The 17689-nt window shown below is 41.9% G+C and overlaps 1 protein-coding gene and 1 pseudogene across 1 annotated transcript; one reads left to right on the top strand and one right to left on the bottom strand.

Moving 5' to 3' along the window:
* LOC132321601 (ATPase family AAA domain-containing protein 2-like) overlaps positions 1 to 17689 on the top strand; it is a 240395-nt pseudogene that overhangs the window by 186613 nt on the left and 36093 nt on the right.
* Positions 399 to 17257, bottom strand: LOC132321607 (E3 ubiquitin-protein ligase RBBP6-like). Its single transcript, XM_059835080.1, has 6 exons — positions 17092 to 17257; positions 13783 to 13882; positions 11059 to 11153; positions 1295 to 1398; positions 720 to 848; positions 399 to 410 (listed from the first exon to the last, which is right to left on the bottom strand). Exons 1-6 carry the CDS (start codon positions 17255 to 17257, stop codon positions 399 to 401), a joined length of 606 nt encoding a protein of 201 aa, XP_059691063.1.

The following is a 17689-nucleotide window of genomic DNA, read 5'->3' as shown; positions in this document are numbered from 1 at the left end:
CTTCTCCAGCCCTATTCAGCCAGTAACCAAAGGGTGGCTTTCCACCTGATCCTTTAACTGTATTTCATTTTTATATGCAATTACGGTTTCCCCAAAAAGCCTTCATTTTTCAGAGTCCTCTTTTAAGTCATGTACTGGAGGTGGTTTTTCAACAATCTTACTGCAAGCGCCGAACCCCTTTGTTAATGCCAATTCAAATGAAGCCATTTAAAAATTCATTACCCTTTGTGTTCTCCACAGCAGTCTGTGCACACTTATTTCATTATAAATCAGCTGTTGTGTAAGTTATGTGTTACCGCCTCATTTAACAGGTTACAAGTGGTAAGATACTGAATGTCTGCGGAATACTTACAGTTCCCAGCCTGGTCTGCCACCTGCTGAGCGAGTTGTACTGGCTCTCATTGGACGACCTTTTGGAGTGGGGAGAGGAAAAAGCAAAAAATCCCATTCAGTTTCTCTGAAGACAGCTTCTTCAAAGAAATTCTGCGGTTACAGGTACTTACCAGTTGTGGGTATGGATTGTCCTCGGGGGCCCAGAAGACTTGGTAACGCAGGTTGTCCGGGAACCCGACAGCCCTTGTGAATCAATGCAAAGAGTTGGAAAATAAGCTCTACTAAAATACAAGAATGACTGCGTGTGTTGAGATACAACTTCCCTTCTCTTCCAACAAACTGCTGACTGTCAGAGGGGAAGATTTAGAAAGTTCAGCAGCACTCACCAGAGCAGCAGGAGATATAACAGTCATGAGCGGTGGTGGAGGTGGCGGCAGTGGCGGCTGCTGTGGCTGTTGAATCTGCTGACGGAGCCTTTTTGTGTAGCCAGTACCATTTTTGAAGTTGTTCACAGCCTAGAGGCAGAAAAACATTGACAGAAAGGTAGTATGAAACTTCAGTAGACAGACGGAGAAAAGCCTGCACAGAGTAAAATTCCTTGCGTCCTTGCTTGGTAAATGCTACCAATCCTAAAATAAATCAGCATACAGGTACATGAACACATCACATTAAACCCTGATATTAATGATTGGTAACTCAGAGTATCTGTATTTAAAGTACTTCTGTGTAAATCCCAAACTTGAAAGTGAGGCAATCATGTCAAACAAAAGGGTGACCTGAATTTGCCAGATTGTCTCAAGAGTTGTAAGCTTCTGTGACAACAGATAATGTATTTGAGCAGTAAATTGAGCCTCATTCAATTCAGCCTTGCTTAAGGAGATGGAAATTCTTATTTTCTTCCCTTTCCGCTTTTTACAGAGACTTTTCCTACGAACAGTTTACGTAACAGTCATCAGGTTACCTTGCGTAGGAACTGGTTGGCAATTAAAGAATCAGGAGAAACATCTGTCTGATGACACGTTGGGCATGTATGTTCCTCAGAGTCCAGTAACACTGTTCTAATACCTGTGAATCATTAGAATCGTCAAAATAGTTTTCAGCCAAACTAAGGAAATTTTGGGGGGTTCTAATCAATTATAAAAACACGCATATGATTAATGGGTGACTATGGTCTTGAATTGAAGGAACATGAAGCTCTAAATGTTCAATCGTGCAAAAGATTTCTAGTATGCAGCAAATGACTCTACAGTTTTGATATTTCACTATTGTAACATTTGAAGATGTCTTGATGTTTCGACTAGCCTTTTTCGCACTACCTAGTACAGTGAGAAGTCACCAACCACAACGTTCATGAATAAAACACATCTCAAAAAGCCATTAGTAGGTTTGAGTTGGGAAGGTTTTAAGCAACTCTCCTGTGGAGAAGAATGTGGATTAAATGCCTAACCATCCATTTGTGGCAGACCACAGCAAGTCACCGGAGCTGGCTATATAATTTTGTATGAGAGAACAGGCTGTGGACAAACAAAATGCGCTCGATATCCAACACTGTAATCACCTGCACAATTTTGCATTCTTCTCACACTCGTTCTTCTGCACGTAAAGAGGATTTAACTAGAGACGCAGAAAGGGAAAAAAGCTCTCTGCCTTTTTTTTTCCTTTCCATGAGAAGAGTCCTTTCCTATCCAGGGTATTGTGGCGAACAAGTGGTTTAGGCCACTTAAAGAATCACCGTCAAGGGTATTGGCAAAAGGGATTTTAATAGAAGTTTATGAAAAGGTGACTGATGAGAATTCATTGGCAAGGTTCACTCTATTACTTACTAAAACATAGAAAGGAAAATGGAATTAGAATCAAATCAGAATGATTTCTACAGAGAGACGGGAGAAACAAAAGGGTAAAGAGGACCCTCCCGTTGAGTCACGAGGTTCAGAATGCACCCCCTTGCTTTCTAAACTCCTGCTCAGAGAGGAGTTTAAGTGCGGCTGAATCCAGACTTAGTCTCAGACTTGGTCAATGGTTCATGTCTAAAGGATTCTATGTATTTAGCAGCAATCTAAGGTTCATTCACAGTTTAAGGCGGATCACAAGATTTTAGCAGCACTTCATCATTGATGAGTCTAACGTTTGCACAGTGAGTGAATAGAATTTACTACAATCACAACAGTGACTTGATTACAGATTTGAAATGGTAATATTTATACTGTGCTTGTTATCGGGTATTCAAATTGATTCACACACTCACGCACACAGTCACAAATAGAGAGTGAGAGATGTACAAAGGTACCTGTTAAAAATTCCCCTCGAGTTCTATGAAATATTCACTTGTCAGCATTTCTCAACGGGCAAGGGTTGAGCCTCCAGGAGGAGAGGGTTTCAGCCCATGTCCCGTTGCCAGCTTTCGGCGGCAGTCCTCTGAATTTCGCAAACTGGAGAGTTTGCGAACTCCGAGAGGCGTCCCACTTGGAGGGAGATGCTGTTTGCTGCCCGCTGCGGTCCAGGAGAGCTCAACGGGCCTCACTTGGGACCGCTGTTTAAAGGTTTGCAAGATGATTGGCTTTAGTCACTAGCAAAGTGATGGAATTTGGGTAACGGTGGTGTCATTCCACTTGGGCTACGATCCTGATAAGGAATGTCCAGGGCTGTCGGGGAGTGACTGATTATTCCATTGTTCCCGCTCCCGCTACCAGCCTCGGTCAGGTAACAGCAGTGCTTGGTACGGTCAGAGCGGCCCACGATGGGGTGGGGGGGAGCCATGCACTACCGCAGGTATACTTAAGTATTAAACGGAACTGGGAACAAAGTCATTTCATTATTGCCTCTTTCTGCTTTGAGAAGATCAGACGTGATGTTTTGAATTAACAAACATGGGAGTAACACTTACATTCGTCACAAAAACTGTTTCCGCAGCAGGGAATAACAACGGCATCAGTCATGATATCTTTACAAATGACACATGACAGCTCCTCTGGAAGAGGATCATCTGAGAGGGCGGAGGAGGAGAAAGAGGAGGAGGAGGAGGGCTCCTCTGGTAGAAAGGGAGGCTTTTCCTTCTTTCCTCTAGCATAAGCTTCCCTGGAGGCGGGGTGGGGAAGGAAAAAGAAAACAGTTAGAGGTGGGTAAAGGAAAACTTTTCCGAGCTTTGGATTTAATCCAAGGAAGATAACAAATGGAATTCTCCTCACTCTACATTTGCCTTCTAAAACGTAGGCATTTAGTTTAAACTACTTTCCTCGAGCCACCACACTAGAAGAGGGAGGGGGGGACAATTTTCCTTCTGCAGAACTCTGCCATTCATTGGATCAACTAAGACATTAGCTCAGACTAGACAAGTCATTTTTGACAGCTAGAAAGCAGGTGAAATGAATCTCACCTCTCTTTGCCAGAGGGTAAATGTAAATTGCAGGCTCAGGAGAAAGTTAGTCTCCAAGTAATTACGTTTTATAAAGGGAAGAAGTCTGTGTCACAGCTTCTACAAAAGGAGATCCATGACAGAAAACCAGAAATGCTACCAAGTGCGTTTTCAAACAGCCCCTCTTGTCAGCACACAGTAGTACACTGGCCAACTTGGTTGCGCTGCCACTCAAACATTTACGCATGGTTTCTCTCGCTCACTTTTTGGTCAGTCCAATTAATGCCATACTTACGCATTAATCGTTGGGATTGCATATTTTCCCCTGCTTGTCAGCATAGCACCCTTTGTATTGGGATCTTCCACCTCCATCATGAAACTCCTTGGAATTCCGGTGCTCATTTTAATTCTGGGAACAGACTCAAAATTTTTGTCCTGTTCAGAAAAGAAATGCAGACATATCTCATCTTAAGACCCACACGTAAAATGGCATTTCAATGATTATTTGAAGCAGCAAAAGCCTGTAATCCTCTCCTGTTGCCTAGTGTAAGGGTTGCTCGACTAAAAGACTGATTTTCCTACATGAATATAGCCAAGACGTTCCAAAGGCTTGAGCAGCATTTTGAACTCAATCGACATTCTTTGGCTCATCTTCAGGTTCCTTAAGGGTGAAATATCCCTCAGCTCACCATCCATTCAGAGAAGAGACACAAACCCGCTGCTCCTCCACAGCGCAATTCAGAGTGAGAGCTTAATTTGGTGCTCTGAATCAGTCACTGGAGAAACTTACATTCACCACCTAGACAGGAAGGTTGAATTCATAGCTCAAGCACATACATTCCGTGACTAACATTAAATGGCATGAATACTCACCCAGAGACTTGTGTAATTAACACATGCAAATATTCAATAGATGGGGTCAACAGAAACCGCCTATTCTTATACGAAATACTACAAACTGTGAACTGCCATTAAAGAGAGTCAAAAGCATAAAAATTTCCCCTAATATTGCAATATATAAAAATATGCATGAAAGTTCACAGAGAAAGCTCTATGCACACCTTTAATGTCTATGACCTCGAAAAAAGAAAATTTCACATTTGTGATTCCAGGTTTCCCTTGAATTTTGAAGGGCTTTGCAAAATTGCCACATAACCTCTATATTTCACCCCAAGAGAAACAATTCTTCCTAGGAGCGTTCATGGACTTGTTACCTAACTGCCAAGATAAAAAAATGAAAAACTAAGTCACACCACAAGTCCCCCACAATCTTACCCTAGTTGTTGGGCAGTTCTTCCTATAGTGGCCCGGTTTTCCGCAACGAAAGCAAGTATATGATGGTGGAGGCGGAGCCAAGGGTTTCTTCATGTAACTAAAAGGTTTTGGGGAAAAAAAGAACAAGGTATGTGTGTGTCTCTCGTATTGAAACAAACATCTCTACAATTTTTCCATCAGCTTCAAAGGACAGATTTGACATTATCAACACTTACTTGATTGGATCATACGCACAGCAAGACTGCATCATCATAGCTTTTATTTTCTCTTCTTCAGAAGCATTGGCTTCAGCCAGATCGGCAGTCTGTCGAAGAGGTAATTATTGGACACACACGTTAGAAACACATTTAAGCCCACCCAGCCAAAGACACCACCACTCACCCAGTCCTGTAAAGAGCAGCACAACGCTAGCTGAGGTTGCATGAAAACAGCTGCTTATATAAAATATAGTTGCCCTGAAGACGTTCTGGGGAGTCCTGATGCCATTCCATGCTGTTTATGTGCCTCTTAACCTACTTGAAAAGAGCATTCTTGGGCACTCAAAAGCTTAGGCTGTTTGGACCTTATGTAAAGACCTCTGTAAGCAATCCCATTTTCTTCCAAGTGGACTGAAGCGATGTGTAGAAAAAATGAGACTATCCCCTATGTTTAAACTGATTTTTAAGCTCCAGACTATGTGCAGGGGAAGATGTCCACTGGACATTTAATTGAGAAAGATGTATGCAAGTATCATTATTTACATTTTGCAGCATTAAAAGACACACAAGAGTCGGGGGAGTTGTTTCTGCTTGCTGAAAGTCAGCTTCAGACACAGACGCCTTAAAAGGAATCCAACTTTTTATAATCCCTCAGCAGGACAAAAGATGCTTTCCAGTAGAAATTTGACCATCATGTGCAGCAGGCAGTCACAACTGCATGCCCCACCCCACCCCCCCCCGCCTCCTAACTTCTTCATGGAAAGTGAGTTAACTACAGTAAGCAAAACCTGCACTTTTTTCCAGATGACTGTGGCCTTTTAACATACAAATTGTAATCTAAACCTTATGCAGAACTAGAACTTCAACTTAATGAAGCCAGCTGATTGTTCTTCAGTAGTATTTGTTCAAACCTTTTTATTACACACTGGTCCAGGCACAAGCAGGGTCTAAGGGAGTGACTGTAAATGATGTGGACCTTCAAGCACCTATCATTCAGATCAACCTCTCATGTTTTTGTTTTTCTAAGCATGCAACCAGCTAGTTTCCACGTTTTATTAAATGGGAGTTTCACAGACACAGTTTTTTCTCAATAGTAACATAATCCAGGTCGACATCTATGAAATCATCTCCATTAACATATAGAGAAAACTTTACAGATACTTGACTAATTTCTTTGAACCCAAATGGCTTACAAAACACATCCAAACCCCACAAAACATTCCTAGGAATAGACCAAATCTCCAATATGGCATTTAATACACAGTAAGAATAAAACAGAAAACTTCTTACAACGCATTGCCTCCACGCTAAGCCAGCCTGCACTAAAGAGGTTAGAGGAAGTAATAGTTTTGAGCTGCTTTAGGTTATGTTCCTGCATTTTTCTGAAATACTTGAATTTTCTCAAAAGCTGAAATGTGTACTCCACTTGGACAGGTTTTCACATTTCAGAGTAAAACTTCACATGAGTTTACAGAACCAAGGACACGTTTAGGGACAGCACTAATGGAGACCGCTTTCTTTTGGAGGTTACCTTCCAAACTAATTTTTTTGGATTTTTTTTGCCAAATGTACACAATTTAATTTCTGCACTGAGAGTGGGAAGAAGTTACCAGAGGGAAGAGATTTCTCTTTCTTAGAAATGAACCCCTGCCTCACTTTTCAGATGAAAGAACTAGCTCCTCTGCATTAGGCCCTGCCTTCTCTCATCTTTGTAACTCTAAAGACTAGGCATTTCATTGGCTAGCACTGTGCCTTTTCACAAAGCACGATCGCTAGTGCTTTCCCAGACAAAGTTACCCATTGTTGAGCAAAAAATGCAAGCAGTTCCGTAGCAAAACATGGCATTACAGCAGTTTCAGAAGCTCACACCTGCTAATATGCCACACATGCACCTGGGTATGTTCCTCTAAACAATTAGGTACATTTATGCAATTTACACAGTCTGCGATCAAGCAAATTAGATTGTGTTGTCCACACTCTATATACTACAATTTAAGAAATTGTGCAGCATTCAAAGAATGGATCTACAACTGTAAGGACTTGAAATCCAAAAACAGCCATGCAATTGTCCACGTTCCGGAAACGCTTCTCTTTTGGCTCTTGCAAACCCCCCTGAAATGTCCATAACTTACAGCCAATTAAATTCTTCTGTGAAAATCCTGTTAGTTTCCAACACAAAATTAGTGAAACATATGAAAAACAGTAAACAGCTTCTGAAGTGCTGCTTCTTTGCGTCTTGAAGATGAGTAATACTGCAACGTTACGTTGAGCCTGGAAAGGTACTCCCCTTCTATCTTCCCAAACTGGCAACTACTCTTTACGGGATAGTAGCAGAACATACAGACTTTTTACAGTTAAAATAAATACTTTAAATTATTGAAAATTAAATTCAAACTTTGCTCACATTACAAAGGTTATCCAGCTCTAGATCACAGTATAAGGTCTAAAAGTACGAAGCAAATGTTGTTTGAAGAGAATATGTATGTACCTTAATAAGCTGGGCCAGCGAAAGAGGTGCAGAAGGGTCATCAATCTGTTCACAAAAAAATAAACACATATTCAAGTTCTACAGTCAAAACAGAGCAATAGTTAACCTCTACTGTAGCCTGAAAGTCTGCACTATATCCTCTGAGTGTCCCTGAAAGAGGCATTTCCAACCTAGTGTGATTTGCACTTGTTCAAAACAAAGTCCAAACCCATGACAGCTTAAGAGTGCCTATGTGGTTAGTGAGAAGAAACTAAAATAACCAAACCCGCCTGAGATCAATTTATTGCTCCGCGGTATCTCAGAGAGGGACCCTTGTCAAATGCTCACAAGTCCTTAAAAGTTGAAGGGGTAAGGAATCTGTCAATTTTCTGCTTAAAAGGATTAAAAAACATATTTAAGTTTATTTGAGAAGGAAAATGTGCCTTTGGAGAGGAACACTCAGATCTGGGAAAAGAGACCATTGCAAGTCTTACCATAAGACACACCTTTCCTTCTTTTCAGAACATTTTGCACCCAGTTCTATTAAAAAGGAAGCCTGACCAAGTACTTTGAAGCTTCATGCACCGTATGCCACTCTTTTTTACATGTGGGAAAGACAGGCCTATGCTTTCTCCTGGCAGGCACAGCCACTATCATTCTGTGGTTTTTCAGAACCCAACGAGTAATTAGGAAACCTCTCAATTGGAGTCTTGCATTAAACAGTCTGGTATTGACCAGTAACTGAAACATAACAGTTAATAAACTATTAGTGAGTTCTTGTATTTTTTCAGGAAGCAGTTATGCTCTGGCCTGCAGGCAACAGTCTCGTTTCTTCGAGGAGGTGATAGCACTCCTTTCTACTGAACAGTTACCAAAAGCAGCAAATAGATAATTAATGTGCTATTTAGAATGTTTGCGCAACAACCATCTTCCAGTGATCCAACATTCGTGGGTCTTTTGTTTTTTCCTTTAAATTTCCATGGAATTATATCCTGCCAGTCCCTCCAGTCAGTCACGTTGAAACAACATCTCCATGAAACTTGTATACAACCCCAAGATAATACTGCAGAAGAATTGGGAAAAAAAACCCCAACCAACAAACAAATGTAAAACCCCAGACTCGACAGTCAATGTATTAACTCCCATTTCAAACAGAAGACTAAACAGCAACGAACACAAAGCAAGTGGGAAAGGGGAGGCAAAATAGGAGGAAAAGGCTATTCTCACTGCTGGAGTGCCACATTTAAATTACAGTGGTTTTCTAAAACCTGATAGCTTGGCTAAACTAAAAATTCAGCCAGGAAGGATCCCAGCTGTGCTTGACAGTGCTAAATCAATGGGCACAACTCTCTGCATTTCTGCAGCCTCTAAGGACAAACACCAACTAGAGCTCCTTGCAGTTGCTGAACTCGTAATTCTAAACCAAAAAGGATCCCCTTTCTTGCTTTGGCTGTAGTTAACGGTAGGACAGCAGCACAAATGTGGAAGTCTAGGTTGCCAGCTGACATAAGAGCAAGAGAATGAAGAGTCAAAGTATAAGCTATTGTGCATCCTTTTTAAAAAAATGTTAACTCATTTTCACTTTGCTGCTTTACTGTTCAACAACAATTGCCAAGCTTTCCAGTGATTTATTCCCACCACACTAAGATCCAGGTTCTGCTTTGAAATACATACAGAAATACGTGTATTAACAAACCCAACCAAACAATAGAAACCCCCCACCCTTTAGACCAAGACCTGAGCTAGCTTTAAGAATAAAGCTCAGTGTGTCTCCAGCACTAGAAGCACCTGAGGCTGCTGTGCTTTGACAGGGAGAGAGAGAGAGGGCTTGTAAGGAGAGATGCAAGGCTTCCACCCACCCTGTGGCTACCCACAACCCAAACCAGGAACAGTCAGAGTAAAGAAGAAGGGAATGATTTTGCCTCGAATTTCATTTGCTTTAATTAGTTCTAACTAGTCTTCCCTCCCACCTCAGGGTTTTTACTTTTCTTTTTTTGTTTTTTGAGACATCTATGTTAGCTTATGGTAAGATGCTACTTAGAAATGTAATGCAGACATGCCAGGGAACACACGAGGCTAAAAGAAGGTTTTTTTCTGAACACGTGAGTTGTGTTTATACACATGCAAGGATACAAAGAGAAAAATAACTGTTTTCAGGAAAGAAAAACCCGTCAGAGTTAGATCAAATACTATAAACGTGGTTTATATAAATGCATTACATTGACTACTAGGGTCACTAGGCCAGTTAAACTAACTCAAACTCACAAGGAGAGGCATTAAAAACACCACATGGACATTTTTACAGTATATGGAATATTTTGAAATGCAGAGTTACACATCGTATTCGAGCCAAGTGGCAAATCAAGATCTAGACCACTACCAGTCAAGTATTTCCTTCTATTACTTATTTATATTTTAGCAGCAGAATGACAGTGTTTTCAAACCTGAAGAAAAATGCTGCCCCTTTTCCAAATGTAAATTCAGAATGGTGCTATACTAAAGAAGGGCTTAACCTTTGGGAAATTAAAGCAGCATCCAGCCCTGAAGTCACCCAGATCCAAAAATGGGCTGCAGGCAGAAGTTAAGAGAAATGACAGGGATTACACCCACTAATGCACCAGGCTCTAACCTTGTGCCATAATTTGTACACTGGGTTTTAGATCCTTTCATTTGCAGGCAAACTATTAAGCTAAACTGATTAGTCAGATGAAGTGATCAAATGCAGAACTTGACAATACCACTTTGTGTAGCAATGCTATTTAAATTCACCGCCATCTATTAAAGGCATTTACGTACTCAGAGGGGCCCTAACAATATCATTTCAATTATACAGTTTTTGGAACAAATACCCAAGTATTTACGGACCTGAAAAGGAATCATTTAGCTGCACAGAACTGTCCTCACAACGTACGGGATATGTTGGTTTTGGTATTTGTTTGAAGCCCCAAGTCAAAATTAAGAAAGAGTACCAAGTTTAACAAGAATGGTTTCTCAGCTGTTTTTGATAACACTTTCAAGAACCATTAGGCAAAAAAGGTATTTAAAAACAACAGCTAAGTGATAGGCTGTGAAAATGGCAAAAAATACACTCCAAACAATTTGTATTGCGAGAAAGAAAAAGCACACAACAACCGATACAAACATCCAGAGTACTAGCAGTAGACAGACAGCTGCAGAACATGGCGCCATGTTCTAACACGTTCTAAAAACCATCATACATTATCTGTACAACACACAGTCACACAGGAAATATTCTGGCATAGTCGGTATGAAATACAATGCATTACTAGGCACAAATACCAAGATTCCCATGAGAACTGTGCAAATGATGGCATGACTCAGTTTTTACTATGTTGAATCAAGGACATGCTATTTACAACATATTTACTGGAAAATATATTAAGCTAATGTTTGGAAAATTAATACAAGGCTACATTGTTTAGAATGAAGTGCAGTGTGTAGGAAAAAGCCTGAGATTGTGTTTTTACATACTGCTTTTGGTGTTCCGCTCACTGGCGCAGTTCGACTTCTAGAAGAAGAAATAAAGGTGATCAGAATTCAAATAAAGCATTTGTACCCAACATCGAGCAGTGAAAGCATGTTGTAAAACCACAACATCAGAAACATTATCTTCTCATAGTCTAGTGAATATGGAAATTTATTCATATACATAAACTCTTCTCTCTTTTGATAACACTCAGTGCCACTAATAAAACCACCCAAAATCCCATTTCTACTTTGTCACAAATTCCTCTAAGACTTACAGATCTAGAACACAACAGTGCAAGAGGAAGTCCTCAGATATTTTGTCTCTGCTGCATTAAGTATCTAAAATATGAAGTCTGTAGTACAGCTTTGTGTTCTTAAATAATCGAGCATCAACATCTGAAGGTAACTTTAGCCAAGCTGTATGCCCCTAGTCTTACAAATAGGCACCAGAGAGAGCGCTTCAGTTTCTAAGAAAGAACAGGGATAGTCGAGACCCTTTGAAGTGCAAGTTTACTTAAGAGTAAAAAATCAGTCCTCTGACAAAGAAATAACAACAATGTCAGCAGCATAGTCTTTAGAACAGTGTTTCTTTGTGGAAGCCCAAGCACTGTGTTCAGATAGCGACCACACTTAGCCATGAAAATGCCAAAATACTACATGTGTTACATATGCTATGTTAACTAAGAATAGTAGTAGAAATGTCACCTGAAAGCAGTTCCTAGGATTTTGTGCGATTTAGGAGCCCTGTGGGGAAAAAAAAAAAAAGGTCTTAATTGCCAGAATTTGCTTTAAGATAATCTTGAACATGCTACAATATCTTAGGAAATATTTATTGCGTTTGAAAACCTGCTGAGATTCCACATACTCATTGATCTGTATCTGCAGGCTGCTCATCATGAATCAGACATTCAACCACTGATGTAGTTAACAAACAATTCAGACATCATCCAAAGTGTCCCATGAGCAGAGGCAATTCCGAGGCTGCTGTGGAACTGAGGCACAAATAGAAAGGCTCATGCTTCCTGCCACTACTACAACAGCACCAGGCTCGCAGCTACGGCCACGTACGTCCTGAAGACGAGGAAGCATGAGGAAATACTTTAGATGGCCACACATGGGTTTCTTCATCCACTGAACCTGAGGAACATACTACAAGGGGAGTAGCGCACTTTGAAGGCCTCTCCACCATTTCAGCACACATTCAGCATTCCCAAACACTAACCACTCTACCAGCTGTTTCTGCAATGCTTCCAGCTGAAGGAATAGAAAGTTGATCTGCCTGGTTAATTTTCAACGTTAGAACGGCGGTGCCATTCTTTCCTTATCCCCACATCCAGCTATTTATTTGACCTTTGATGCTTGCAGCACCTATCCTCTCATTTTAGGGCAGCATTACAATACCAAGAGAGGGCACCATCCAACCAGAAACAGAGGATGCACTGACAAGGCAGCACTAAGCATACGTATTTCAATTAATCCCCCAAACAAGGCCGTGTTTATAAGCACCATGCTGTGGCATCCGGAATTACTAGCGAGTGCCTGAAAGCAGTGCAACAACCATGGCACTAATATGCCCAGAGTTTACGTGCAGAGCCACATAACTTCAGGGGTTTTTGCTTGCAAATGCTTCATGAACACCAGGATGCTGCTGTACTGTTTCTTCCAGACACACTGTAACTCATCAGTCTACTTTATTTCTTGAGAACCCACGTTACAAAGACGTGGCAAAACCACAAGCTAGTAACAGCTACTCATTGTGGTGGAGACGCATATCTTTAAGGCGGCTGCAAAACATGACCATTCAAACAATGCTAATGTAGCTGATACAGAACTGGACTGTATGAATACAGAAATGACAGCCATAATCCTGCAGTCACGATTGCATTTGCATAGCTGTAATTGTAATCAATATACCCCATTCTCTGTCCTCCGTAAATCTTAGGAACACAGAATTAAACCCTGGAGCAGAGATATCAGCTTAGGGGAAAAGCAGGCTTAGACAGACAGCTAGTAACATTTGGGAAGGTCCTAAACTGCTTACGCAGTTTCAGGTTTGGAAAGGATTCACTGTTCCTTCATCGTACTCGCACAAAAGGCAGTACACTTTAGGATATTGTTCTTTTTCTCTGCCTGAAACGGGCATTGTCTTTAGGAAACTAAGAGGAATCACTTATGAATGCCACTTCTTGTTTGCGTGGTTCATCAGCAGGCAACCTTGGTCTTTCCTCTCTAGCTAGTATGCAAAAACCCCAGATTTGGGGCAAAAGAAAACCTGCCATATCCTACCCCCTGCTCCTCCAAATGCCAGAAATAGTCAAACACTCAGAATCAGACTCTTCTGAGATGGCAACAAATTCGAAGTTTACACTACAATGCGTATCTCCCTCTACTATAAAAGCAATAAAAGCAAACACACAGAATGAGGAATCTCTCCACCGAGAGGAAACGGGGTCTACAACTTGGCCCTCAGAACAACCAACCCCAAGAACAAACACAAAAGAATCATTGCACAAGTTACCAATGTTGGAGTTCGAACCCCATGTCCCAGCAGGCCCAAAAATGTAAGTCTACTTTGGGACAGATGCATTAAAATCTACCCCACGACAACAAAACTTGTCAGCAGCTTTAACAAGAAAGAGCCCATCTGAATGTGCTTTATGGATACTTACAGAACACAGGTTTTGCTGGTAGCTTTAACTCCTCCCGCAGGGATTCTTCTAACGATTACTGAGGAGTTCTTAGGAATCAGGGCCCGATCATCGGTGTATTCTGAAAACAACATAAAACCAGAAAAAAACAGGAGTCAATTCCTAAGAATGTGTATTAATCTGCAATTATATAGCACCTCAGAGAATCCCTTTAGGGATACAGAAGCAAAACTTTATACGTAACATCACGCTGTTACCGTCCCAACACACTAACGGTACATTTCAAGAAATCTTCAGGTTTGATAATCAAACACAAGCAGCAAAATCTTTTCCAGTTTTTTACAATAGTTTGAACGCCAACAGCGAAAGAGTCTCAAAGGTCACGAAAGGAGAGCCTGCTAATGCACAAGGTTCTTTCCTGACCTAGCTTAAGTTGCTTTTGCTTCCATTAGGCTACAATACCAATAGATCTTTGGAGAAAACCAAAGCACAACAAAGTCTCACCTGCATAAACAAGACTCTAAAGTCTAACTAGCTTGCCCCGCAACAAAACAGGCACTTAGCTAAAGCATGAAAACTCTGTGCCAGCGCTTTTGTGGCTGTTGACTAAAACTGATACACCTACACTGCTAGTGCTCCAGACTGACAGAACAGAGAAGAGACCCTGCCATTGCTGCCTATTTCTTGGAGCTTAATCCATCAACAACCACGCTTCTCAGCTGCTCAGTGCTTTCCATTGAAATGGAAACGAAACTGGCAGGGCTAGAGGATTCTTTCTGGTCCAGATCACAAACCACTGGATGAAGACCAGTTCAGAGCCCCATTTTTGGGTTTCTAGCATTTTTTTTGTATTTTCCCTGATAAGCAGAATAGCACATTCTCCAAGTGCTTGGAGTCAGAATGTTACAGGGCAGGAAAGAGTACTCAAGAGACCTGAGTTCTGGAGTCTGCAGTCCTTCCACTATATTGTGAGAACATCTAGTATAAAAAACAGGTCAAGAAATTCAGATCAAATTCAAAGGAGGCAAGTTTAAATGCCTCATTCCTGAGTACAGGCTTTTTGAAGGGAATTCTGCCTTTCTAGAATGTGTCTCTAGAGTAAGCGTGGAAGAGGACACACACCCCCCGACCTTTTAAAATGGGTCCTAACCATCCATTTTGCTTTCCCAGCATCTTAGAAAGAGTCCATCAGAAATTTTTTTTCCACTGATACTTAAAATCCTGTTTACTTTTAGCTTGTATTAGCATTGCTTCTATGACTAGATTTCCATTATGAAAAGTAACAGTTACTGAACTGTAAAAGCTTAGAGGAGTACTCGGAAAAATCTGAACAAGTAGGCCATCTTCACTCAAGGTCCACTTGGTTCTTTCCAAGATCACGTCAGCGTTTAGTCAGTCACAGACTATGTTATAAAAACCCAATACTTCATGACCACATGTAAGAATTCCAAACATCCCATTTCGGCAGAATATCCGGGCCTAGTTTGTTCCTTTATCTTCCGAAGGTGAGTTTAAGCATCTACATCTGATTAATAACAACTGAAATTCATGGTTACCCATCTAAACCAAAAATTTGACATAGACATAGATGACACTGAAATGTATTCTCCAGCTTTAGCTCTGAAAACCCCTGGGGGATTGTTGCGTTTTCACAAGGAAAACACCCTTACCCCTTCCTTCAGTAAGCACCTGTGTCTCTAATATAGCAAGCGTAAGATTTTATGCTCATTTTACAAAGGTCAAAGTGCAACACAACCTGCCTAGAGGAGGATCTTGTCGCTGTTAAACAAGAGTGATGCTCTTTAAAGCAGGAAAGGTACTCCTGCTTGAACTTCGCCTTCAGGCAACGCCACATTTAGCAGAACCTAGTGAAGCAGATACTTTGTCTTCACTGTCTTCGGCTTACATATGAAAACAAAGCAACACATTTTGTAAAATGGCTATTATGGATAGTAGAGTAACGCTTTGTGGGGGAACATATTTACGAGCATAAATTTTTCTTCTGAAATGTTGCGTTCTGTTCCTCACCTGCTATAACAGAACCCACGTGCTTGGCCTATTTCAAAACATTTTTTCTTCTAGTGATAATAATTGGGCTCCTTCAAAGTTTATTACCATCCAGCATTCTGGTTTTAAGGCTCTGTTTGACACAGACCCAACTACTACAGGACTGACTGACGTCAGCCAGTCGGCCATTCAGCCTGCTAGCATTTGTGAAGCTGGAGGTACGTTAGCAACTGATGACAAAATTCAGAGACCCTTCTGCAGCAAAGCCCTTAAAGCAAATTAAACACTCTTCAAAAGGTCTTGACCATTTTGTTCAATACTACTAGAAAAATTCAAGCCTTGTGAAATGTCTCTCTACCTACACATGTCATGCAATGCAATGGCATCCCTAAGACCCCTAACATTGTGCCCTTAAGTCTCTTCGCAGACATTCTCCTGAAATAGTTTCAATACCTGTAGATACACAGCGAGCTTTAAGTCCAATCACTTGAAAGGCCAGGGCTGAAGTTACAGTTACCGCAGCGTACATATTTTTCTGTTTAAGTTTTAATACATCAAAGAGGAAGAGGAAAAAAACCACTAGTCCACATTTCAAAGAAAGGCTGTTGTAAGAGTGTCAGAGAACCACAGGAAAAAAAAAAAAAAGAACTTTAAGGACTGAAAACACTTTATAAGTCTTTTTATTTCTGAAAAGTCACAACCCAGAGTCTTTAATCACATTTAAACTTACCAAGATGGCAGATTACCAAACTGAAATGTCATACCAAAACCATTATCACCTCTGAGAAAGAAGCACCATTTATTAGATTTAAAAGAATTTATGACTGCTCTAAGAACATTTCTTACGTATATTCACCATAAATGTTCTGCCGTAAAACCTCAGTATTGCCCTGATGTGGTTAGCATGTAGTACCAGGAAAAAAAAATCACAGTTAGAAATGGATGATACAATGATGTTCAATAGCATCACTTTCAGCTTACTCTGTTTTTATAAGATATCCTCCCACATTTCCTTATCATTTTACCTAGAGGAATTCCAGGAAACCAAAACTTTGGTAAGCACTACATGTCGCACGTCAACCACGTCTCCTTCTACGCCTAGCTCCGTGTCTAAAACACAGATCTGAAGGTAGCTGTCGGAAGAGCAACTACAAAAGAACAGCTCTGTGAGGCCCCCAACACAAGTCACAGCTACCGATCGTGGCCGAATCGCATTACCGCTTCCCATCCCGCTTCAGCCCTAGCGCCGCTTGCCCTCCTGGTCCCCCGCACGCCGGCGGGATGGGCCCCAGGCTGACTCCCCCCCCGGCTGCCCCCACGCACCTTCTTTGCTCTGGGCGTTGGTGATCTGCAGGTCGCAGTTGGCCGCCTTCAGCTTCTCGCGGCCCATGATCTGGCGCTTGAGGTCGCACAGGGAGATGTGGAGGCCGTTGAAGGTGACCGTGGCATAGTTCAGCTGGGAGGAGAACTTATAGTGGACGCACGACATGGTCGGGGCCAGACGGTGCCTGCTTTGCGATGGTGTCTACCACGGCAGACCGCGTCACGACCTCTGTGCTGGCGGCTTGAGGAAGGGCCCACTGAGAGGGTCGGGGAAAGCAGCACCCCCTGAGGTCGAGCTCCTCCTCGCAGCCCAGGCGGGCGTCAGGCAACGGGGAGAGGCCTCTGCAGCCCCGGCTCAGACCCACTCCCTCTCTCGCACACAGCACTTCCAGGCCCAACCGCTCGCTGTGGCGACTCAGGCGCCCCTGCCTCAACATTCCGCAGAGGGGTTTCCCCTGCCTCAACATTCCGCAGAGGGGTTTCCCTTGCCTCAACATTCCGCAGAGGGGTTTCCCTTGCCTCAACATTCCGCAGAGGGGTTTCCCCTGCCTCAACATTCCGCAGAGGGGTTTCCCTTGCCTCAACATTCCGCAGAGGG

Source organism: Gavia stellata, unplaced genomic scaffold (genome assembly GCF_030936135.1).
Source record: "Gavia stellata isolate bGavSte3 unplaced genomic scaffold, bGavSte3.hap2 HAP2_SCAFFOLD_52, whole genome shotgun sequence".
NCBI classification, from domain to species: Eukaryota; Metazoa; Chordata; class Aves; order Gaviiformes; family Gaviidae; genus Gavia; species Gavia stellata.
This window is presented reverse-complemented; position numbering and strand designations above follow the sequence as displayed.

Excerpts from the sequence above, each read along its gene's own strand:
- LOC132321607 (XM_059835080.1), bottom strand. The coding sequence starts at position 17,257 with ATGTCGTGCGTCCACTATAAGTTCTCCTCCCAGCTGAACTATGCCACG. Across the intron at positions 13,883-17,091 it reads CAACGCCCAGAGCAAAGAAG|AATACACCGATGATCGGGCC; the intron begins GTGCGTGGGGGC and ends TGTTGTTTTCAG. Across the intron at positions 1,399-11,058 it reads TGCACTTCATTCTAAACAAT|GTATTAGAACAGTGTTACTG; the intron begins GTAGCCTTGTAT and ends AATGATTCACAG.